This window comes from Bemisia tabaci, chromosome 3, assembly GCF_918797505.1.
Source record: "Bemisia tabaci chromosome 3, PGI_BMITA_v3".
Classification (NCBI taxonomy): domain Eukaryota; kingdom Metazoa; phylum Arthropoda; class Insecta; order Hemiptera; family Aleyrodidae; genus Bemisia; species Bemisia tabaci.
This window is the reverse complement of record NC_092795.1, coordinates 60,915,113-60,941,199: the sequence shown is the minus strand read 5'-3', so window position 1 is coordinate 60,941,199 and position 26,087 is coordinate 60,915,113. Positions and strand designations below refer to the sequence as shown.

At 39.1% G+C, this 26,087-nt stretch overlaps 2 protein-coding genes across 3 annotated transcripts in view; one reads left to right on the top strand and one right to left on the bottom strand.

Moving 5' to 3' along the window:
• hiw (MYC binding protein highwire) overlaps positions 1 to 26,087 on the top strand; it is a 315,026-nt gene that overhangs the window by 21,599 nt on the left and 267,340 nt on the right. For both annotated transcript variants that reach the window (XM_072298975.1, XM_072298974.1), the window contains exons 28-37: positions 413 to 643; positions 1,121 to 1,315; positions 1,974 to 2,180; positions 3,028 to 3,156; positions 3,510 to 3,688; positions 3,914 to 4,142; positions 4,879 to 5,066; positions 5,424 to 5,647; positions 6,497 to 6,709; positions 7,909 to 8,044. In XM_072298975.1, coding sequence (XP_072155076.1) covers positions 413 to 643; positions 1,121 to 1,315; positions 1,974 to 2,180; positions 3,028 to 3,156; positions 3,510 to 3,688; positions 3,914 to 4,142; positions 4,879 to 5,066; positions 5,424 to 5,647; positions 6,497 to 6,709; positions 7,909 to 8,044 — 1,931 coding nt within the window. The remainder of the gene's footprint in view (positions 1 to 412; positions 644 to 1,120; positions 1,316 to 1,973; positions 2,181 to 3,027; positions 3,157 to 3,509; positions 3,689 to 3,913; positions 4,143 to 4,878; positions 5,067 to 5,423; positions 5,648 to 6,496; positions 6,710 to 7,908; positions 8,045 to 26,087) is intronic.
• Positions 8,859 to 26,087, bottom strand: part of LOC109034487 (uncharacterized) — a 59,211-nt gene continuing 41,982 nt past the window's right edge. Inside the window, 3 exon segments of the mRNA XM_019047684.2 lie at positions 8,859 to 11,986; positions 11,989 to 12,552; positions 14,894 to 15,158. Of these exon segments, the coding sequence (XP_018903229.2) occupies positions 11,496 to 11,986; positions 11,989 to 12,552; positions 14,894 to 15,158 (1,320 nt within the window). The 3' untranslated portion in view covers positions 8,859 to 11,495.

The window sequence follows — 26,087 nt, the reverse complement described above, 5'->3', positions numbered from 1 at the left end:
AGAAATTAAGATTTAGTTACAACTGTTTTCTGATTTTCCTCTGTTCTTCTCTCAATCTCAAGATCGACCATAAAGTTCTAATTGGCACACCTAGGCTTTTGAGAATAACGGTTTGTCCGAGAGATGAGTTAACTGTTATGGTGTCTTGAAATAATTTTTGAAGTTTATTTTAGCATAGTGTTTTACCTCATTTGAAGTGCACGATTTAAATCCTTCAGATTTTCCTCTTCCAAGAGGTCCTTTAAAACAAAAATTGTACCTTGTAACCTATCAGAGTGATGTTTTGTAATTCTATAAACTATACAAGTTGTAATAAATGCATGATAATATTTAATACATGAACTGGTCTATTTTTTTTATAATTATCAAGTGCAAGAGTTTTTTGTGACTAATTTTCGACGCTCCGTTTTAGGTAAGCGTGATGAAATATGATCGCCTGTTGAGTGCCGTGTTTGCTGCTCTTTGTAATCCTACTGTGCGGCTGCGATCCACTTTTCCAATTTTTTCAACTGTAATGGAATGCAACGAGTCATCATTGAAGCGTCAATTATCTCCAGCTGACAATTCTGGTTTACCCATGATGCCTTGCTTAGACACACATCACTACCCAATCCTGGTGGAACAGATGAGTTACAGGAGTCAGGTATTGGTGTAATTTTGTCTTAAAATTTCAAGTATAAAATATATTTTCCTCCTGGAATGTATGACGACAGTCACAAGCCTTTTGAGAATAGAAAGGCTTGTGTTCATAGGAAAAATTGAGAACTAAAAGTCGTGTTTGATTTAACCGATGAATAATAAGAATAAAGGTATAGAAGTTTAAACAAAATCTGCTCTTAAAGAATTTAAGGAGAAATATTTGTATGGTTTTAGCTGCGGAAGTCATCAAAAAAGAGATGATGTTAGGTAAAGCTGGTCTGCGGCATATTATAATATGATCTGTAACGCTTATCCAGCAATGACAAACCTGCTAAGTGATCAAGTCTGCACATAATTTTGTTAGGAGCTGAAGTAGGAGATTTTCAGTAACGGTTATCTTAAAAAAATGGAAAATTAGTCTCAATTCTTTCAAGATCTCTTGTTTTAGGTGATAAACTTTGATTTTATGTTTTTAATTTAGTTGGAGGGAGTCAAAGCGCAGAACACTTGGACTTTCAAAGATGTCTTAGATCGGCTCCTAGATCTTATCTACATACCTGTGATGCAAGCTCTGTCACAAGAAAAAGTGAGCCATTCAAAGCAGCTTGCGCACTACTGCTGTCAACTCATCGCAAGGGTTGTCGCTGAATTGACTGCTCAAACAACGGGTGTTGATGTAAGTTTTGTGTCTAGTCAATGAGACTTCATGACTCTCTTGGAACTCTATTGTATATTATCATGATGGGCTATATTATATTATAAATTTTGTCAACTTTTCCTTAGCTCATGCTTAATTTTGTGAGCCTCAAAGGTAATAAAAAATAAGTAACATGTAAAAATATTACACCATAATCAGATTGCGGTTCAACACACAAGTTATTCAGACAGAGTGTCGGTGATCTTGCCAACATGTTTTTAACTTCAGTGTAAAACTGAAATTCTCATTATAGAGGGAAAAAGTGTGCTTAAATGAGCATTTTCTCTCTGTGATGGGAATTTTATTTTGACACAGAATCTTAACGTACGTTAATATAAACACCAACTTTCTGTCCAAAAATACTATGCACTGCTCTAATATGTTTAAGGTATGTAATTTTTATTTCTTTTAACATAGTCTCCATTCCTGATATCAGATCATAAACTTGGTATATTTTCAAATCATTGAACATCCAAAGTAGAATATACATATATAATTTTTTGGCAGGAAAAAAAGAAAAGAAAATTGTACAGGAATATCAGAGACTTTTCAACTTTTAATTCTCATACCTTGCTTGATCATTGTGAGCCATTTTCTCCAAGTTTCCAGCCATAAGTTCTTTTTCCTCTGATCATAGGAGGATGTAGATGGTGGCTGCGGAAGGGTACTGTACACAACACCTTCTCGTTTTAGTCGAACCAACCCTACGAGAACATGGAATACTGGAAACGGATCCCCTGATGCCATATGCTTTTCAGTGGACCGCGTCGGTATTGTCATTGCTGGAGTGGGTGTTTATGGTGGTGCTGGCAACTATGACTATGAACTTGAAATCCTAGACAATGTAAGATAGTGTTTCCTTTATCATAATAAGTTATTCATTCAATCAGTTTTGATTTTCTGTGACACTTGAATGTATACAATTTCGTAAATCGCAGATTTCAAAAGAAATCACTACAGTGGACTCTCGATAATGCAAAATTGAAGGGAATCGGCTTTTTCTTCGAATTAGCAAGGTTTCGAAATAAAGAGAGTTTGAATGAAAGAGATTCCATGTGAAGAAATTTCGAATTAGAGAGGTTCCTATCAGCTCTTTCAGACACCCAGGTACATAAACAGTTGACTTCGAATTGTAGAGGGAACGTACCGTCTTATTTCGAATTATAGAGGGAGGACCATATTTACTTCCCACACTTCGAATTACAGAGAGAATTTTTGTCGCAATTTCGCATTACAGAGGGCCGCGCCACTTTAAAAATTTCGAATTAATGAGGGGAGAAAAATACATTGACTTTCTTCGAATTATCTAGAGATTTTCAAGGGAAACAGACTTTCCTTCGAATTATCGAGGTTCGAATTATCGAGAGTCTTCTGTATTACCTCATACATATCCTTATAGTTATGATTTAGTCTAGATATGACAATTTTAAATGAAAAAATGAAATGAAAAATGATAACGATTATTTACGGCTTTTAAATGAAATGACAGGGTGCTGGTGGCAGTGAGATGTTGCAGAGCATCGGAGAAAGCGGCCCTTATGTGCAGGTTATGTAATTTTAAATTTATGATTTTAAAATTTTTTTAATTTTTGTCAGATTTTATGTCCTTACAGTTGAAAAGTATCAAAAGTCCATTGCATTTTATTTATATTTAAACTTAAAGATGCCATAATTTTTGTATTTATTAACAGCAAAGCACCGTAGGTCAAGAAACGCAGCGATGGAACAGCTTGCAAATGACACGAGGCACATTTAGTTCAGATGACGTCAACAACGAAGATATTGCTGATATCAAATTTGACTTTCCCATTTTCATTAAAGTAAGTGCCCTTTTTTGATATTTTTGCATCAGTTCATACTTATACTTCTGTCACTATCAGATTATTCATCAATACGATCATAAATGACAAAAAGATTAAAATTTGGAATATTATTCTTGCAATAAGAAAGCTTAAAAACATTAATGATCTCCTCTTGAAGTTTTTCACTAAAGAACATAAACTTAATAAAATGGTTTTCTTTGTGAAGTAGAAGCGTTCATGTGAACAAAGACCCTTAAAAAAGTAAAAAATCAATCGTTTCTATGATTAAACTTTCAGATTTTTTTTTTTTTTTTTCCTCAATTCAAGAGTTACTCTGATTATGAGTGTGTAATGTAATTAATGTGTTTCAGGAAAATGTCAAGTATGCAATTAGATTACGAAACCATGGTGGGCGGACAAGTAATGGAGATGGTGGCCTCAGCTCTGTCCGAGGGCCGGACAACACACTTTTCACTTTCTCAACTTGTTCTCTAAGTTTCAATGGTACCACGCAAACTCGAGGGCAGATTCCGTACATCCTTTATTACAGGTATGATTCTTTGTTTCCTTTTCATTTGATAATATCGTGATAGGACTGTTGGCTTTGGAAGGCTTTGACTCCAGCATTCAAAATCGCATTTAAAAAGTCCTAGTCACTACTTTCACAAGTACATCATTTCATTTCAATAAAGTTGGAGAGTTTTGTTAGTGGTTTAATTCAATGTGTCAATCTCATCATTTAGTCGTAAAATTTAAAACTGTTGTTCTGTTTTAGTGATCCTACCGAGCAGGAATGCGCCGGAGGAAGCAAAAGTCTGCTTGAAGCTCAGGCAAGGAAAATAACGCTGAACATTGCGTCAGCTGTTGTGTCTCGCACAGTGGAGCTCTTCACGCTGGCAAGAGAGAAGGAAGACTTCCAGACTTTGAGTGGAGTCGACCTTGTCACCACTCTTTTGCCCCTCATGTTGGCTCACATCGGACCGCTCGCATCGTCTGAGCCCAGGGTAAGGACTCACAATATTCCTGCTCATGATGGCTAATTCCGTCTCTGGTTCTTAAAAATGATCTTCTTAAACTGTAAATCAACTTTTCTACTTCATGATAGAAACCTATCAACAAGACCTTTCGGATAAAGCGAAGATGAAGACGATTGGCTGCTCCATTTAAAACTTGAAAAACTACTGTAATCCATAACTTGCTCTTCAATGTTTGTCCCATTCCTTCCCCAGAGACTTACATCCAAACATAATGTATAACGTCTTTAATTTAGATTATTTAATTTATTATTCAGAGAGGATCTCTCTAGAAACCATATACCAGCTTCCAAAATGACAAATTGAAAACTACATACTTCCATTGCGAGTTTTCAACTTTTCTGTTCTTTTTCTATTTTTTCAAAGAGAAACAAGTCAACTTTACAGCTTGAAATTTATACAGAATATTCTATTGAGAGAGGAGAAAAGTCCAGGAAGTTTTCAAGAAATTACGTCTACTAGTTTTCCAAAGAAAAAATGAAGTTTGATAGGAAGTTTGCAACGTTGCAAACGCAGATATGTAGTTTCACACTTTGGCCATAAAAATGCAAGTAGCCATGTACGTAAGATCCCCTTTCAACGAACAAAAAAATAAACTTGACTGTAAACATGACTTTAATACCACATGCAGCTGTCTCTTACACGAAATCTCATAAAATCTGTGAAATTCGTTTGTACTTACTTCCTGTATTTTTTTTTCATGTAGTGTGGAGTTCAAGTTCTGAACCTGATCCAGGACCTTTTACCGCATGTCTGTGCCTTAAACTTGATGGCTGGATCGGCACGATTGTCCGCGTCTGAGGATACCACCACTGATACTACTACAACATCCCACCACTATGCTTGGGTAGAAAGTGACCATCCATACAAGCCTGCTACAGTTAGCAACTACAGGTTTGATCTTTTTTTCTCTTATGACGCCTTGATCAGTCTTTTTTTTTTGTTAAGCTCCAATTTTGGGCGGTGCTGTCGCCAATTTTTACCAGAGTATTGCAAAATAAGAACTTCAGCTTACTCAAGATCTGGTGGAACATATCCTCACTTGAATTATTCATTTTCTTGTAGGTCAGTTGGATCGCATTTAGCAAAAAGGAACCATCACGATTACAGTGTTGTAAAAATGTTGCTTCTTCATAATTGTTTAAAAAAACTCCAAGAATAGCAAATAGTTTTTGCTTTTTACTTGCTTTTCACTTTTACATGCTTGTGTGATCCTTAGTGGCTGTAATATTTGGTAAATGTACATTTCAGAGTGCTATTTCCGGAAAGTGTGCAGTGGATGTGTTTGGAGTTTGACTCTCGCAGTGGGACTGCACAAAGCGAGGATTCGCTTCAACTATACATTCCTGCATCAGCCGCTTCAGTACAGCAGGCACTTGACAGCGAGGTTGAGGAGATTCCACCCTACTGGCCAGTATTGCACCGGCTTAGCTCTCAACCATCTCATTGGCCACAGTCTGCCATTGTTCTACCAGGTAATTGATCTACTAGTCCTATTCCCTAGGTTATTCAAAACTTATTTGAGGCTGTATTTTTCTCATTACCTCGAGACCAATGTTCTGTTTTTCAATTTACAATTTTTTCTCTTCTAAGTGATTTCTGCAGCATCTTGGTGTGCAGAATAATCTTTAATAATAGAATTATAATATCCACAATTAAGTTTTATTCCTTTTTTGAATCTCTTAAAAATTGTCTGAATCCGGTGTTCTCTCACATGCGCACCAACACACTATACTGCACTAAAACTGAAAAAACTGATGTTAATTTTCAAATAATTGGAATGGATCATTAAATTCCGAAGGAGAAAGGATTGTTAGATGATTGGCGAGTATTTTTTTCTGTCTAAGTATTACAGGTTGCAATAAATGGCCATTATTTAGTAAGATTATTGCCTCTGCACCTGAATTTTGAGTTCGTTGCTAATTCACTAACTGAGAGGGCTCCTCTTATCAAAATTCATTGGTTTTATTGTATTAAAATTGAAATAAGTCGCAATTTTTCTTCTTATTGGAAGTTTCTTCTCTTCTATCTGATCATCTGTTTTTTTTTTTCAAATCAGCATTCATTGACCAAATGATGGAAGGATATTGCGATTTCATGATAAAAAAATTGCAACTTTCTTTCAAGATTTTCAAAATGCTACCTTGGCGACTGGTTTTATGGTATGAGCAAACCATAGTCCTCAGTTAAAATAGAATCGAATCTCTCAGTTCTCAAACATAATATAATTTCAGGAAAAGGACTTTTGCATCAATTTACGCTATTTGATGAGCTGTAAATTTACTGAATTTTCAATGAATTGTTTCTTCTCTTATCTCTTACAGGAAATGAGGTGATATTTTCATTAGAGACCGCAAGCGACTACATCAAAGATGACAAGGCATGCACTTTTGGTTTTCGATGCCTCGTCATAGGTTATGAGTGGCGATCTAATTCAAATGATGGTCTTAAACAACTGGAAACGGAACTATCATTTCTTGGTGGAATGTGCACTGCTTCTCTCATGAAGAAAGATCTTTCTTTGCCGTTTACAATAAGTAAGTATCTTTTTCAATGTGTTGAATTTTTTTAAGTACAAATAGACTCTATTTCTTCATTTTTCTCCTGGTAAATTTTTTCAGTTCAAAAATTATGCAGACCCACAGGTAAATGTAAAAGTTATAATACAAATCGACGGTGAAAGTCGGCAATCACATAACTCGTTTGCGGTGTCTGAAAATCTCCGCCTCTACGTCATTTTTTTAAAGGAGAACAAATTGACATTATTTCTTGAAGTTTTTGCAGAATTTTCCTCGCATTGAGAAGAAAAATCATGACAGTTTTAAAGAATTGCCGTTGAGTAGTTTTCCGTTTAAAAAATAAAGTATGACAGGAAGTCTGCGACGTCGCAAACCGAGTTATGTGATTGCCGACTTACACCGTTGAAATGTATTCAATGTCTGTAGAAATTTAATTGACTCCTTCCCCTTAATTTTTTTTCTTTATAACGATTTCAGTTTCACATTTTGCAGTTAATACTATCTGAAAGTATGAAAGTAAAATAAGAAAAAAGATTTAAAAATTAGGCATTGTAAAGCAAGTTAGCAGATAGTTAATATGATGTAAAGTTACCCTTTGACCTGTCCTATGACCCAAGTAGTGCAGATTGTAATAATTTGCGATTACATGATAAAATATTAGTATTAATTTATAAGTGTTATGTATGTTGCCTATCTACTGATTGAGAAGACACTTCTTACAGAAATTTATTGCAATATATTTGGGATAAGTTGCAATTTTCCAAGCGTTGTGAGTTGCTTACCGTTTTAATGTATTAAAATCAGTATTTATTGACCGTAAGATATAAATTTATCGCAATGCCCTGGGAAAAAAATTGCAATTTCATTGTATGAAATCCCTACTGTTATCGTACTTTGCTACTTGAGGGGTATTATTATTGTCAGCGGTAGCAGAATAAATTACGTATTTTCGTATATTCATAATGGAATCAATTTATAAATTTAGGCTAAGATGAAAATATTTGGGTGTTTATGAAGTTTTTTGACCGAAGGAAGGGCTAATAAACTTAAATCAAATTCTCTTGATGTTCCAATTTTACCCTCCAAACCCTCAATTTTTAGACAATCCCAAGTTAGTTTTTGCAGACAGTCATTTAATTCAAGTTTCTGAGGCAATCAATTTTTTATCATTACGATTGAAATTCTCTTAAGTTCCGTCCTTACTCTCTTTTCCTCAGACGGTGAAGATGTAGACTCTGTAGACGAGGAAACAGAAATGGTTTGCAATCAGCATATGTCTCTACTGGGGAAAGGCTTCGCTTTGGCCAACCCGCCCACTGTGTCTCAAGCTCTCGATGGGATTCTGCCCTTCAGGTAAGAAACTTTGATTTCACCCCTCTTGTGTATTTATTTTCTTTTCATGTATTTCTCTCAGGTTCCAGCGGTGAAACCATTCTGTGCCCATGAATCTATAGGTATGGTCAGATCGATGTAAAATCAAGGTGGTTTGAAATTAATGGAGATCCAAAAAACTAAATAATTAAAGTTCTCTTCTCATTTCTTATTCTTTTTCCTTGTTGCCAAGCTTAAAAATTTTTTAACAGCTTTATTTTTGTGCTTGATCAATCTAATTTGAACGCTTAATCACGACAAGCTCCGCATCCTACTGTTTCCTGAAATTTTTACCACCATTCTATGAATTAGGCTAAATGAAATTCTGACTCTTCGAATCTAATTATCAGTAAGAAAACTATAGTATTTGTTTCTTTCTGCCTCATTCGGTTCAGATTAGGTTTGAGATAGTTGACTAAACTGGCATCATTCAAGGTTTTTTTGCTTGTGCTTGCCAATTTTTTTTAAGTGATATTGCTGTATTGAAAAGCACAAAGTTTAGGCTAATTTTTGAGTCCTACAAACATTTAAAATGCTGATGTTACCTCAAATCATTTTCATTTCCGTACAACTACTCTCAGTTTTAGCCTGATGTACTGTTCAAGAAAGCATTAATTGAAAAAATCCGTCTCTTCTCTTTGAAGTAGGGCTTTTTATCATGAGTGCTCTCATGACTCTTATATCATTTCCTCCCATTAAGATAAATGTGAACTTAGCTCTATCTGCTGTCATGAACTTAGCCTACGATACCTTTGAATTTTCTGTCAACATATTTGAGGGAAAGTAACAAGCACTGTTTGATGTGGGCCAAAATTATTTTATTTCTGATTTTACTAAATAATTTTTTATATGGCCAATAAAAATTTCACAATAGATCTGATTATCATAAATATGAAAGATACATTCGTGAAATGTAAAAAAAAGGAGCTGCATAACATGTACATCTTAAAAATTATGCTTTTAAAAGCGTAGTTTGCTGCTCCTATAAATGGATTTAGAAACAGGGGAGAATTTTTTTTCCAATGCTTTGTACGATCAGAAAAGGGGGGAAAACGTGACTTATCAGCTAGGTGATAAGTATTTTACGTTCTTGGAAAGCACAGTACAAAACGTTTCACGTACAAAAGGATCGCACAATTTAAAAGAACAAGTTTATGGACGTGGAAAGTGACTGTATTGACTAGGTAATTTTAACCTACTCTTAAAACTAAAAGGTGCAAAGACATCAAAAGACTGTTTGACTTTATCAAAGTATTGAAATAAAAAATTTGGGGGAAAAAATCAAATAAACGAAATAAATGAATAAATAAATGAGGTGATGGTTGATTCCACATGACTACAAATCTGCAATCCAGAAATCCATATTGATTTAGGAAAACAGCGTACCTTGTGGAACGTAAGGAAACAATGATGTGTGTCTCATATGTTCAACATAATCATTAGGCCTAAGGTAAAGTCTTTGAAATTATTGAAGCTTAAAAATATGGGCACAGTCAACATTGAACATTAAAGCTAAGAACCTTTGGTGAAACTAAATGACTATTTCACTAACATTATTTTTTTGTACACACAATGATATATACACAATATGTTTATAGACACTGAAGCTATCTACAAGTAACTACATAGTACTTTACTGAGATCGCTATTTACTCTGAGACGGTTTTGATATGTTTGAAAAATGAAGCATTTCCTCAAATTTCATATTTGCTGGTTTACAGCTTCAAAGAAACTTTGTTTCCATTGCTTTTTTAGCATTGAGAGTGAAAACTTGCTTCAAAATGTGTCTTTAATGAGTGTTCAATTGTAAGTTTCAAGACATTTATCATTTAAAACTCAAAGTGAAATAATACTAAGGGAATGTTTTGCGGCTTTAGACCAGGTCTTAATTAAATGCAATGCAGGCAATATCTTGAAGACACTTCTCCATGAAAAGTGTTTTTGCCCTTTAAATTGTGCGTAAGTAGACTATTTGTGCAACTAAATGCAAATTTTTACACAAAATGGTACTGAATGAATGTGTCCTTTTGATATGTAATTTTTGACAAAATGAAGTGAATAGGTCAAAGAAGTATAATCCTTATAAAAAATTATCAGCCTGTCTTTAGATATCAAATTATGATGAAAAAGGAAACTTACTCTGAAATTCTAATGTGTATGACGGGAATACCCTTTGAATTTATTCTTTGGAATCAGTTTGTCTTTTACTAGGAAAAATAAGAGATGCTTGAAATTGTTTCAGAAGGCTGGACTAGATCCACTGCCCAAATAATGACAAGAAACATTCATAATTTAACGGACGCGATTGCCGTTTTTCAATTGATGTTAATTTTACCTTCTTATTCATACATCTAAAAAAACTCGTACCACAAACGTATGTGTGTACTTAAACCAAATACTAAAATTAATAAAGGATTTGGTACATGCCGTACGCACTTAATCGGAAAAAATCACTTATCGCTGAAAATCAACTGAAGTACTAATTACACAAAGTTCGAGTCTTTGACAATCAAATTTTTCAATTTTCGTCAGTAATTTGTCGCATTCACAGCACACCTATCGTGTGAGGTAAGGAAAAGGTTTCATTTTGGAGTCAAAATTGAAAATGGTCAACGTCAACCTTCCTCTCCCTATTTGTTAATAGAAAATTTGCAGGTATCTATTCTATGAATTTCATTTATGCATAGAAACAACTGAATGAGTTGATCACAAGGATACCTTTAGTTATGAAATGGAGTAATTCCTTGAGGATCTGCTACGGACAAGATCTATTCCGCAAAAAATCATGTAGCTGGGTAGGCAATACCGCTCTGTGATGTCACAGGGCGGTTAATTTTCTCTCTTTCAAATATATTTTCCTTCAATTTCAAACTTATTGGGAGGGGGGAGGATAATTTTAAATATCATGAACTCATTTCATCAATAATTTTCAAATGAAACAGCACAACTTTCTCCGTGCAAATTCTCCATTAGACCTTCTTGATAGATTTTTCAGGGACTGTCGAGAGTTCCCGTCGAAACGAATAGGTATCGTCCCCAGCCCCCGACAGATTATAGACCGTACTCGATAGGGGTTCGACGCATCGTTTGGTTCAAAACAATAGAACATAACTCCTAACAAAAACTTCAGGATTCAAGTAGGAAAAGCTGAAAATTAGAAAATTCCTAACAATTTCAGTTTTCAGTACCATTTTATACTCATGAGAATCGGAAACCTATCACAAGAAACCGTTCCCCCAGATTACTAAACTGACTTCTGAGGCTATGTTCACATGTTGAACCAATCAATATCGTTACAATCACACCTGTTTGACGTGTCGAATACGATCCATACGTCTTATGAGCGCGGCTTTCGCTTCAACGCGAAAATCCGCTTAAGAAAGCGCCATGCCGTTTACTCGATGGGATTCATCGAGCCTCGAAGCTCACTCGTCTACAAATCACTGGTCAAGGGCGGTTGTCCACCATTGCGCCTGGCCTCCGGGACGAATTCGACGATAGGCTCGGCCTTCTCGATGATGACATGGAGCTCGGTCTCCCTGTAGGTCTTCCCCTCGGGCATGACGATCATACTATCGTGCTTCCCGTTCTTGAGCGTCTTCATCGGGGACTCTGTCGGGACCCCGAGCCACTTGTGCCGCCGCCTCCGCCACCAGAGGAAGTAGAGGAGCACGAGGGCGGCCAACGGGACGACGACCAACCCGAGCGTCACCAAGTACCCCGGCACCCCCGTCGAGATGATCAAGCAGTTGGTCTTCTGCCGGAACTCCTTCACCATCTTGTAGCGGAGGTGGTCCTTGACGTTCTGGCACCAGAGGAACTCCTCGGCCTTGGCGCCGGGCTTCGTCCGGCTGTGCGGGTAGTCGGGGGAGTAGGCGATCAGGTCGGACACCATCCGCTCGGTATTGGCGCAGGAGCAGGGAGATCCACCTTGACCCGGTCGAGGTGCGGCTCGAAGCTGGAGGTGTTGAAGGCGAGGGCGTCCAGCTCGTAGTGGCCGATGGTGTTGTTCTCGAAGATGAACTCCTGGGCCTCGTAGCGGGCCAAGACGGCGTCGTCCACGCGGAGGCCGTTGAAGGCGCCCGTCCGGAGGAAGGCGAAGTCGTTGTTGAGGACGAAGACCGGGCCGGTGGTCTTGATGTGGAAGGCCTCGCCGTAGGTGTCGTTGACGCGGCAGTTCTTGAGGTAGAAGGTCTTGGTCCGGGCGATCTTGAAGGCGGAGCTGTGGAGCTTGGTGAAGGCGGCGCCGTCGATCTTGAACTCGGAGCGGATCTCCAGGTCGAGCACGGCCTTGCTCGGCACCGCCTCCGTGAAGGCGCCCCCGGTGAAGGTGAGTTTGTCCAGGAAGAGCTTCTTGAAGGCCTGCGTGTCGACGCGCCCGAAGGTGCAGTGCTTGAACTCGATCTTCTCCGTGCCCACGATGTTGGTGAAGGCGTAGGATTCGATCCGCTGGATTTGGGCGTGGTCGAATAGGATTGAATCTATCCTACCTGTAAAAGAAAAGAGAACGAATTTTAAAGCCTGTTCAATAACCTTTTTTCCGTGGAGTTTTGAGTCTGAACGTCTCAATGAAACCCGCACCCGTAGGGCTAAAAGCGTGATGGATAATTAAATCAGTTGTTTTCGAAAGGGAACAGGTCCATTCCTCAATGAGTCCTAGTTAGCATGTCGTTTTATGCAAGTCAAGGCTCATGCAAAAATGGACTTGTTCTCTTTTGAAAACAACTTATTCAATTTTGATTTTCTCTAGCTTAATTTCAATTACATGGCAGTGCTTAATTCCGCGCTCATGCCAATATGGAAAACCACGCTGTGATTCAATCGTTTCAGCTAATAACAAACGAACGAGGTACAAATTCATTTTAATTTTAATTTATTTATTGTTATACGCACTATAGAGCCCCATAATTGGGACTATGGCACAAGTCAAAAGTCCCCCCTGCTCCATACGATCAGTTACAAATTTTAGCCAAAAGGAACAAAGAAAGTTGGTCGGTTCACGTTTTTAATCTTCGTTCGATTTATGTCGATCGAATACATACCCTCTCGTTACATGCAAAAATTCTATCATACTCTTTTTTTAACTGGACAATTCGCCTTCTGCTGCGTCTGCAGCAATTGTTGTTACGAATATGTTGTGCGTGCTGATTTCAGTTCATTACATACTCGACTCTCTGAAGGCGTTTTATGTGCACAAATAGCGCAATCTGTCGGAGAAGGAAGGAAGTAGGGATCAATCGATTCGTTCAATCTCACTTCTATTGTTCTCCAACAGGGTGCTCTACTTTCGCATATAAAACGCCTTCAAAGAGTCAAGTATGTAATGCGCTGAGATCAGCACGCACAACATATTCGTAACAACAATTGCTAGCGGACGCAGCTGAAGGCGAATTGGAAACAACCTCGAAACAATCTCCCGAGAGAATAGTTTTCTCTTTTCTCTCAGGAGAGAAAACTATCCTCTCGGGAGAAGAAACTATTCCCTCGGGAGAGAATCGTTTCCTCTCACATTGTATAAGAACATTGTTCTCACTTCTAGAGGTACAGCCAAGTGCAACGTTTTTAGATTTTGACAATTTTTTACTGTTTTATGCAACTGAAGAAGGCTGAGTTTTCAGCCGAAACGTTTTGGTGATATTTACTTTAAAATTAGCCTTGTTGCCCTCTGTGTAATTTTTTTTATTATTGTATCTTAAAACATAAAGTAAGATTAAATGCAAAATAAAATATACTGCACCACAAATTTTCAGTCCTAAAAAGTCCTCCAACAAATGTTGTTTCGAGGTTGTTTCCAATTCGCCTTCAGCTGCGTCCGCTGCAATTGTTGTTAAGAATATGTTGTGCGTGCTGATCTCAGCGCATTCCATACTTGACTCTTTGAAGGCGTTTTATATGCGAAAGTAGAGCACCCTGTTGGAGAACAATAGAAGTGAGATTGAACGAATCGATTGATCCCTACTTCCTTCCTTCTCCGACAGATTGCGCTACTTGTGGACATAAAACGCCTTCAGAGAGTCGAGTATGTAATGAACTGAAATCAGCACGCACAACATATTCGTAACAACAATTGCTGCAGACGCAGCAGAAGGCGAATTGTCCAGTTAAAAAAAGAGTATGATAGAATTTTTGCATGTAACGAGAGGGTATGTATTCGATCGACATAAATCGAACGAAGATTAAAAACGTGAACCGATCACCACCGATTCATGGACAAATAAATAAATAAGCTGATCAAAATCCGTAGAAAACCTGCATTTACTATGAAAATTTCAAATTGCGGCATCTCAAAATTATGATCAGCCAAAATTTTGATTTTTCGCGGTATTAAATCCACACGCACCATAGACTCACCCCCTGCAAACCGTTTGAGGGTACATTTTTGTCGCATTTTTTTTTTTTTTGCTTCAAGACCACTGTGTATCGCAGCTCTTATCTTCTCTGTGTTTCTTTCGGGTTAGTTCGTCTAACCACAAACCCCGATGGTACATTATCGATGGAGTCCATTAGAGTCCCTGTATACTGAGAGTCAAGACATTCGCTCATGGATGTCACAAACGAATAAAGATTACAGAAATTGAACGTTTTTCGTAATCTTTGATCGGCCCATCTCAAATGCCTTTCGCCGTTCCTCCTCTCATTCCGTTTGTTCCTTGCCGAACCCGTAATTCCCTGGTCCATTCCAGATTATAATCTTTGCAATGGTGAAAATGTAATCTTTATTCCCGTTTGTGACACTGTGGAGGCCTAAAATACGGGAACCAATCAGAAATGGATTCAAATTGTCTTGACTCTCAGTATAAAGGGACTCTAGAGTCCATGAGGTTTCCTTACCTCTGAAGACATAGGTGGGGAGCGTGGGGATGGTGGAGGCGGTGAGGTTGATGTGGAGACCGGGATAAGTGTAGACCTCCTGGATGAAACTCTCCTCCCAGCTGAAGGAGCCCTCGTTGAGCCGGAGTTCGGCCACGTTGCTTATGTGGATTTGAACGAGGGCACGGACGTGTCGCAGGGCGTTGCGTTCCATCTCGACGACGGCGCAGTTCTCCAGTTGAATGATGCTCGTCGTCGGCGGAATCAGCGAGGACACCACCACTCTCTGCCAACAGAAACCGACAACAAATTAACGACCACCCAACCCTTAAAAATACCGTTTTTATACCTTTCAGGGTTGCTAGCAACCGGGAAAACCGGGAAAAGTCAGGGGAAAAAAATCAACCGGGAAAAGTCAGGGAAAGTCAGGGAATTTCGGTGTTGGTCAGGGATTTTTCTGATTTTTCGTGGAATTAGGCGCGGGCGGTCTCGGGCTCGCGTTGCGGGATCAACTGGATCAATTTCACTTTAACAGACTGCGTCAGATCCATACTTAAAAGTCAGGGAAAAATATTGGAAAGTCAGAGAAAAGTCAGGAAAAGTCAGGGAATGGAAAAAAATAATTTGGCTGGCAACCCTGACCTTTGAAATAAAATGACTGGATTTTTAATCATCTGAACGATTTCTGAGAGTCTTTTGGCTAATTGTTGGCTGTTTGAAAAAAAAGATGACTTCTTTCAATTCAATTTTCCGCTCCTAGCTGCGACTGAGCCCGCATCAAAAACTCGTTTTTGTCTTGGCGGCTCTCTGTGCCATCACGGCAGCATAGATTTTACTTTGGGGAACTGATGATTTTCATCACTTGACCGAAGATATGGGTATAGAGGAGTTGGTTTAGAGTAGATGACAAGTACTACACTGAAAAAAAAAGATTGGTAGAAGTTACCATTCCTTCACGCTGTATTTCACACAGCGTCAATTCAAAGTTGATTCCGCCAGAGGAATGGTTACCTGTACCAGTATATAGTAACGTTTACCTTTCTTCTGGCAGAATTGACTCTGAATTGACGCTGTGTGATGTACAGCGTGAAGGAATGGTAAATTTTACCAATAATCCTTTTTTTCAGTGTATTTACGTTCCTGAGCTGGTAATGTTGCCTATCCGACCTATTGCGGGCGATTTTACCCTGCCAAACTGACGATTTTTATTACTTTTAAAACGTTTTGAGAAGATTTCAAATACTATATTAACTCCTGAGTCAGTAATGTTGCCTTATCCCACCATTCCCGGGCGATTTTACCTTGACAAACGGACGAATTTCATAACTTTATCAAGGATGTGGCTCTTTGAAGAGAAACGTGTTTTGCGTAGATGACTGATAATATTTTAACTCCTGCGTTGGTAATGTTGCCTATCTAACGATTTGCGGGCGATTTTAACTTGGCAAACGGACAAACTTCATTATGCTTTGAAGTTGACTTGTTTCTTTAGGAAAAAATAAAATAAGAGCCGACATTTTGAAACACCGTAGTGGAGGATGGTTTCGCTCTTGGGCCATCGATATCTTACACGGCTCACCAAATTTGCATACAGAAGGTGTTAAAGGCACTAAAAGGTGTCCTAATTTGTGAAGCCTCAACTGTATCGCTTCGGAGAGGAAGAGCGCATCGCGGCAGTGCAATGCAGCCGTGCCAAAGAAAAGCGTAAGAGCCATCGGACGTTGCCAGATTGCCTTCGATAAAAACCGAATTTACCGGAAGAATTTGGAATATATTCCTTCAAATTTTCAGACATTTGTACCCGCAATTTGATCTAAAATATCTGAAAATTTCGAGGAAAAATATCCACAACTTTCCTAGAAAATACGCGTTTTATCCGGGGAAATTTGGCAACTCTCGAATGTACGTACGACGTTCTTCCTTGAAGCACAGCCATATGTGCGAGTCGAGTGCAATTTGCGCTGTGCGCGGAGCCCTGTGTCTGTGCAGTCTTTGAAATTCGGACGGTAGTAATTGAGTGCTGACTGATTTGTGGTAATGGCCGATTGTGCTCCTCTCCCCCCCCCCCCCTCGCCCAGCCCCCTCCCCCCGGTCCCTCCTTTCGCGAGTCGAATTAGCCACGATCGGAACGCTTCCCGGGGGAGATCCAGATTACAGCTCGTTTGATCTCGACATTCGCTCTTATTGGCCATCGTTGTCAGCCCGCAAGCGTTTACGAAAGATCCTTCCTCTCGACAGTGATCGATTTAGTTTTTAAACCAGTGTCGTGGCGTGCTTTGCGATATATCGATTGATCGGCCATTTAAACCTATGAAAAAGGATCGATTAACAGGGTGTTCGCAGCGAACACCTTAATAATCGATTCTTTACCATGGGTTTAAATGGCATAACAATCGATATATCGCAAAGCACGCCACGCCATCGACAAACGGGGTGTTCCCAACGAATATTTCGATAATCGATTCTTTACCGTAGCTTCGAAGGGGCAAATATCGATAATCGAACATCAATGCCTCGCCAATGTTCTGAACCCTGTAGCGCCGGCACCGTCGTTGATTAATTCATTATTTAATTTTTTAATTACTCGCGGATAAAAGTGCATTCGTTGAAAATGAAAGGGACGCAAGAATTGCTTTAAGTGAGATGATTACAAGCCTCTCAATTTTTTTAAAAGGGCGAAAACACCTCGAAAATGTGGGACATTAGATGCTTGATCCATGTTCGCAGAAAATTCAGTACAATTACATCTTATATCCATGGCCAAAGTGCAAAACCATGTATTTTTATTGCGACGTTTCAGAATTCCAGCAATTCAGCTCTCATTTTATATTTTCGAGTAGGAACAAGCCACCTTTATGCCTTGAAATTTACACAGAATATTCTGCTAATGGAAAAGAAAAATCAAGAAAGTTTTGAAGGAATTACGTCGACTAGTTTTATAAAAGAAAGTAAAGTATGACAGAAAGTCTGCAATGTCGAAAATACGCCAACCATCAATATACTGTACCTCGTGTCATTCTTAAATGCATTGTTTCATCACGAGAACCTTAAAGAACAAATTATGAACAAATGCTGAAAACTCAACCCAAAAGCTCATCTCGAAAGCTCTAAATTTTTCATTGGTTATGAGTTATTGTGGATACGACACGCCTCCTTTTTTAACTTGAGTCCGTTGTGAGTACAATTCATGGAAGAATCCTATCTATCGAGGATATAGCTTTTGAGAAACATTGAACGACTAGACAAGAAGTTTTTTCACGCGTCTTTCATACAACATTTTGCATGGAATCTAATAAAGCAGTCAATTTCAGCGGAGGGTTAGACATTCAACTTCGCAGTTAGACAGAGCAATTCTAATATGTAAATTATAATACGTTGAAAAGATACGAATAGGTGACGTTTTCATCTATGCAATTTCTCATCTATAAAGGAGCTGATGTTGAAACTTATGTCATTTGCATCTTTCGTTAAATTGTGCATAAAATACTTATGTTATGATATGTATTATTTTACACGGATGAAGTAAATACGAATTTCCTCCAAGGGGAAGTGTAAATGTGGGTCAAAATATAGCGGGCATGTGACCGAGAATCGTTGCACACAGCGGCAACCATCAAGGCTGACTTAGTGAGTGATATTGAGCATTCGGCTGTTAAGAGCTTTCATCGTCTCCATCTCTTTCGCGCATCGCCGAAATTCCGCGCACTCAACTTTTCGCCTTAGCACCAACAACGTTTCCTGCTAAAACCGTTTAAAAATTCATTTTTCAAGATACTCGTCATTCTCTGTACTTTCTTAGAGTCAAATTCATTGCGCATACATCGTCTTCTTCCGGCCAAGGTAGCACAAGCGCTATGCCACGTTTCAAAACATCCGCTGCTTTTGCATTTTTTATGGAAAAATTCTTCAACGAAGCAGTCCGAAAATTTCACTGAATTTTCTTTGCACTGGAAAAAAACAAAACAAATTGGATCTAGAGTCCAGACTCTTAAAAACATCGACAAGAAAAATACTCTTGATTCAATCGGATTTTTGCTTAAATCAAGAACCAAGCCTCTTAATTTGAGCGGATTTCCTTTTGATTTAAGCTTAAATCTGATTGAATCAAGAGTATTTTTTCTTGTCAATGTTTTCAAGAGTCTGGACTCTAGATCCAATGTGTTTTTTTTCCAGTGTGTGCTGCCAATGAAGTTCAGTAAAATTTTCAAAAAGATTCAACCAAAAATTCCTCCGCAAAAGAGTAAAATCGGCATTATATTACCTCTCACTGCATGAAAGTTAGTTCCGAGGCTAGTTCAATGATCCAACGGAATGCGTGAACCAATACTTTTGACGCAGGGGCTATCAGGCTCAATTTATTCAAAGCTCAAGAAAGCATCTACATGTAAAAACTCTGGAAATGATTCAGCGTGTTGGAAGGAAAATTGTTTAGATTCTGACTCCATTGCCTCCGATGGACAGAACGTGTTTCTGTGCACCTCAGTGATGTTCCTGCTTACCCGAATGATTGCATTTAAATGACCGGAGCAGTGCGGCGCGGCGGTACAGAAGAAACGCGAATAAGTGGAATTATTAGTGGTGGATGCCGCTGCTGCGTCAGGAAAGGCTACACTTGGCTCAAAGCGATATTTTCCTAAGATACGCAGAATGCATATGATGCGGCACGTAACTTGAGATAACTGCATATGAAAGTGCATTCGACGAGCCCACGCATACGGCATACCGAATACCCGAGTTTCTGATGCACGAGTCCCATAGTTGAAAAAGTCCTTTCAAGTGTTTTTACTCTCCATCTTTTTCCGAATCGCTCGACTGACTTTCCTGAGATGTGACCGTTTACAGGAACACTGAAAAAAAACTCCGGCTGTAGAAGCAGTACTTACGGGCTATATACAGACGTACCATTGGCGTTCGAGGCTCAGAGGCCAAAAGTTCTGGACATAGCACCCGGAGCAATCGAAGCTCTGGCTCCAGCACCCAGAACTTTTGGCCTCTGAGCCCGGAACGGACGAATGTCTATACAGCTCGTAACTTTTTTTTACAGTAAAAAGAATGTACTCTTTTCCACAGAAAAAAACTCCAGATTAAGTAATCGATTGATGGCATAACTTAGTGCGGAGAGTTCTACAAATATTTTGGGACGCCAAAAAATTTCAAACAATATCGGTTGGGAAATCGCATCTCCAAAATCTTACTTTTGAGGATAATCTCCTTAGAATTATACATAATATATCCTATTTCTGAGTAGGAAATGTCTGGATTTTAATGCAAATTCACGCCCAGCATTGACAAAAAATGAGTTGAACTGCTTTTAGATCATTGTTTTGGATATTCTAGAAAGTCTGAATCCCAATATCTCAAAGAACCGATTCACCTACACAAAAATTGCGCGACTAAAATTTTTGACTTCGTGGACCAGGATTCCTTTTATCATAGACGATCACCATAAGCGATCGATCCGTGTATACAAGCACAAATCCGCCGTCCGATGCACTTAGCGGTTATATACATGCTACAGTATTAAAAAAAAAGAGTACTAACGCAGAACAAAACGTTCAAAAATGCATCATGATAGCATTCGTGGAATTTTGATTCTGTAGAGGAAAGTGGCCTTTTTTGCAAATTCTTAATTTCGCAAGAAGAGGCCACATTCTTTGCGGACAAGAATTCAAGAAATATCGATGATTGTCGCGACCAAGGACGCTAATGGGGAATGAAAGCACTTTCTCCGAGATAAGTTTTTTCGTCGGGTTTATTAATGCGATCTTAATTTTTATCTGATAACTTCTTTTTCGGCGAGCTGCAGCTCTTACACTCCGAATCAAAAATGCCACTACGTTTTCTTTAAATGTGATGAAACAAACGCTGGAAAGTGTAACGCAAAAAAAATTAGCAACCAATGAAACCCCAGGGATCCTATTTTTAAGGAACGCATAACTTCCAAAGTACTTATCCAACAAGTATAAATCAGGTAACACACGCACGGGCGGCTTTTTTTTCTAATCTTGAAGGAATCAGGAGGGCAAAATATCCTTTAGGGCCGGCAAAACTTCAAAAATGACCCAAAGTTAAAAGTTTACCATAATCAACCCATAGAATGGTCAACTTTTTTGTGAAAGATTTACACCTTCTCCCTACATTCAACGCCCGAAAAGGAAGCCCTCCGGGGTGCTCAATTTTTTTCCCGGTAGCCGAAGAGATAATATTGTTTTAATTTTTACATTTCTTAAACAATCCATTGCTTTGTTCTTTACCTGAATTTTGTCAATTTACATCGACTTAATACCACAGCGGTAAAAGCCAAGGAGAGTGAAGATGAGAGAAAACAAAGAAAGTGACTCATCGTCATTTCGTCGCTCCTTTGGCGTATAGGCGTATCTCGATTTGAGATAAGCCTCAGAAAGCATGGGTTTATATGTAAAAGCGGGCTCACGTGGATATCAAGATACGTACTTTAGCGTCAGATAGGCAATGATTTCGACCGAACCTCTCGAAAGGAGCGTCATAGCACCTGAGTGCTAAACACGCACTAAACCAATATCCATACGTTTCAATGTTTCCCACCCGAAGTCTCTCTTGGACTAAAACATAGCTTTCACTCCGGAGGATATTCTACCACAAGCTTCGAGGTGTGGCGTGCTTTGCGATGTATCGATTTATCTGTCATTTAAACCTATGGAAAAGGATCGATAAAGAGGGTTTTCACAACGAACGCCTTAATAATCGATCTTTAACCATATTTTCAAATGGGGAAATATCAAAAGTCGATCATTCACGCCTCGCCACTGACGAGCTTGTAATGAATCTCACCGAATCCGAATTAATGTCGTTTGAGACCTTTGAACCCTTACAACATTACATTACCCTTACTTACATTTACAACTTTTTTCGAAAAAAAATATTTTTTTTTATTTTGGGGAAATTTCACAACATTCTAATTTTTATACACCATTCGCTAGCAGGGCGGTGTTTAGGCAGGCAGTGTGAAAAAAAATCTGTAAGTGATCATATCGCCCTTGATGATATCTGACTTCCATGATCTGACTCATTCTATCTCTACGAACCCGATCTCTTATAAATATTCCTGCCGACAAACTCCAGAAACCCATCTCTGTTGCGCTTAGCGTATCCTGTGTCCATTCTTTGTCAATTTTTTAGTCAATAATCTTGAAAAATAAGATCAAAGTGAGGAAAGTCATCCTCAAAGCATGATTTTCTGACACGCAAAACTGATCGATGGATCAGCAGCATCCTCGGAACTCCTTTTACTCTCGATGGGTAACCGAGTAAAATGCCTCAGGTGTATCACACACCGTGATGAGAGTGTCACGCAAGGAGCAACGTCGTATGAGCCTACAGACGTTGCCATTTTTCATTTCATAAAACAAGAATTTCCAATGAAATTTGTGCATATTTTTCTCCAAATTTTTCCGACGATCTTGTTCGCAATTTAATCTAAAACATCTTAAAATTTCCCGGAAAAATATTTGCTTTTTCGCTCAAAAAGAGGAATTTTATGGGGGAAAATTTGGCAACATTTGAATTTTGTTACGGCGTGAGGCAGTACGACCGCGGCGCCAGTGTTTCCAATCGATCCGTCCACGTTCACACGGACGGACGCGTAACCCGCGCAATTTGCCGGGATCTTGCTCTCCCAGGTGGCGAAGCGTGAATGATCGATTATCGATATTTCCCCGTTTGAAGCCATGGTAAAGAATCGATTATTAAGGTGTTCGTTGCAAACACCCTATTTATCGGTCCTTTTCCATAGATTTGAATGGCAGATCAATCGATAGATCGCAAAGCACGCCACGGCACTGGCCCTCGAGCCACCAGCGCATGTCGAATCGCACGGCAGACCGTGGCGAAACGGAGCAGCATCCGACCAGCCATCAATTTTGGCGATGATTTACAATGCCCTCACACCCCGGTCCATCGCCCGAGAGGATATTCAACAGTCGCGTGGCGTACTTTGCGATATATCGATTGATCTGCCGTTCAAACCTGTGGAAAAGGATCGATGAGTTGGGCGTTTACAACGAACACCTTAATAATCGATTCTTTAACGTAGCTTCAAATGGGGAAATATTGATAATCGAACATTCACGCCTCGCCACTGATGTCCAACCAATTCACCAGCGAGGAAATTGTGCCCGAGGCGATGAGAATTATGCGCGCCGTACTGATCATTTTGGAAAACATGAGGGTCGGTGGCCTCCAGGCTGCAACCATTTTGGAACCGGGGGTGGGGGGTTATTTGAGGCACCAAAACCTGCACTTGCCATTCTTACTATATTGAGTTAGAGGCGGAATCGTGTTCTAACTGAAGTACGTCTGCCTGATGTAGTTCCTTCGGTGCCAAATTCGATCTTTGAAACTTAATCGATTTGAAATCTTAAAATGGCCTAAAGTAAATAGAAAATTGTCGTTGATGAAGGATTTGATCGAAGTTTCTATTTTAAGGTGCATGCTATGATTTCGGCCTTCGATGCGTTCCTCTCGTTTTCCCCTTCCACCTCAGCCCTTATCTAGATTTTCAGTTACTCATATTGTCCGCCAATTTTAGTCAAAGCGATGAGACAGGGGAAAAATGTTTCCCTCTATTTCATTTCTTTCTTGTGAAAAATATTTATGTCTAATAGTGCATAGTAACTCAAGTCATTGATTATAATATTTCAAGTGGGCATGTCGTCAGAGTATATTTCTAAAGACTTATCAGCAGTACCAGCTGAGATTTGTGACGCTGCTACTTGTGAGCTGGCCTCCTTTTCAAGTGGATCTAAAGTTAATATATTAACCGACCTTAGCTATCCAATTCTCGGAAATAAACTTGGTGCAGCAGTTCATAGAATAATTCGGAAGGTTTTATAATTCACTGAAATTTAAGGAAAGATTCAGCGAGAGTTTTTCATAATTTTCCCCCGTTATTTTTAATTTTAATGGAAAACGTAGAAATTTTCCTTCAAAGAGTTTTTATATTTCCTTCGTCATTATGATGAGATTCATGACTTATCGATTATTACGCCACATCCAGAAAGTTGAAATGTAAGGCCATTAAGCCGAGAAATGGATCTCATTTTAGCTTTGTGCAATCATTTATTTTTTTTTAAATGACGAAGAGTTAAAAAAGGAGAAGAAAAATAGAAGTGGCAAGATGTAAGGCAAAAATTGCTACGAAGTAAAATTTTATTCAAATAACAGTGCCGAGATGATCCTCATGTAATTAGTGTCAATGTCTCAAAGATACATGTATTCATTACCGCGTCGTTCAGGTCTTTTTTTTCCATCTCTCTCCTCACGTCAGAAAATATTTTCAATTCTAATGATTTATTATGCAAGTATTTATCTTCCTGGACCTGATGAAAAAGATCATATCCGGTAGTTTTCAGTGACGCCTTTTACAAATGGGAATATTTGCAAAATTACTTTTTATGAGAGGTGAAAGGTGTGCACACATTGAACATTATTTTGTTTGTTTCTGCACAAATGGGATTAGTTATATCGACAGTGGATCAGGTAAATGACCTGAGAACGGTTTCTGTATGCTCGGCGCTCATTGGGTATGGTGGAAAAAAAGTTGGATACAAGTTGCCTCGGTGCTATCTATCCAAGCCAGTGGCGAATTATCGATTATTGATAATTCCCCATTTGAAGCTACGGTATAAGAATCAACAATTAAGGTGTTCATTGCGAACACCCTATTTATCGATCCTTTTTAAATGGCAGATCAATCGATACATCGCAAAGCATGCCACGCTACTGATCTAAGCTGATGAAACTTTGAGCCATACTTTACCAAGGCCGGATTCACCTACTTGCCGCCAATGGGCCGCCTATATTTTGCCGCCCCCTTCTCATTCGTTTTGAAACTCGATAAAAACCATCAAATAAACGTGCCAGTGGGGGAGGGGTGCATCAGACGCATTTACTCGTGTTTTACACATTTTCTTGGAAAGCTCTGTCAACACTACTAGCAAAAGTTCACGAAACTTTGCGCGGAAGTTAAGTTCCGTAAACCTATCTCTGTGTGGACAAGGCCTTCCATTCATAAGAAATGAACGAAAAAATTATGAAAGAACAAACATAAAGGCGTTTCATGATTTTAACTTCTGCCGCCGCGCCGCGCAGACCGCATCGTGTTGGACGCAATGCGTGAAGTATTCACGCAGTCTTGTAGGCGCTATGCGTTTCACGCTGACCGCACTGTGTTTGGCGCAATGCGTGAAGTATTCATGCATTCTTGTAGGCGCTATCCGTTTCACGCTGACCGCACTGTGTTTGATGCAATGCGTGAAGTATTCGTGCAGTCTTGTAGGCGCTAATATGTGTTACATGCCGATCGCCGCGACGAGGGCTTCTCCTTTTCATCTCAAGTCCTCGTTATCATTTCTCTCTAAGTCGCGCCGTTCTAGGCCAAATTGCGTGTTTGGTTTCTCTCGTAACTCGACTTATTGAGGGTGCGATACCATCCACCTAGCGGCATATTTGTATTCCGTAAATTATGAATGTATAATGATGATATTTTAGTATCCCTCCATCCATATGTAATCTTAATTTGTGACCGAGAGAAAACACCAGGATCGAACCCTGATCGTGTCGGTCAAATGCGCTAGCCACTCGTAAGTCGCAACCTCTAAGTGACAACGAGAGAATCAAGAGCACATTAGCTCAGCAGAGCACTTTATTCACTCCCAGTTGTCACAGAGTAATCTATGATTTCAGTCGATTTAACAAAATTTGGTCGATCAAACAAGTCGAAAAATGGTTGATCTGACCAAAAAATGAACTCAAAGTAACCATGAACACGGATATTTGGACCGCGTTTAGCAGGAACCAAGCCACGTCATTTTAAAAACTCGTCAAATTTAGCTGGGCAATTTAATATTTTTAAAAGAGAACGTTTGTGCGGATTCCTTTGAAAATTTTAATGAATCTGCTTCGTACTATGCAGAAAATTCACTGAAATTTGCACAAAAATCCGCACAACCGTTTTCATGTAAATAAATTAAATTGCCCAATTGAATTTGGCAATAGTTGATGTGGCTTGGTTCCTTTCTGCCTAACGCGGTCCATTTTTAATTGCGTGTGGCAGTAGCGAGGCGTGAATGATCAGTCGATGATTCCCCATTTGAAGCTATGGTAAAATATCGATTATTAAGATATTCGCTGCAAACACCCTGTTCATCGATCCTTTTCCATAGGTTTAAACGGCAGA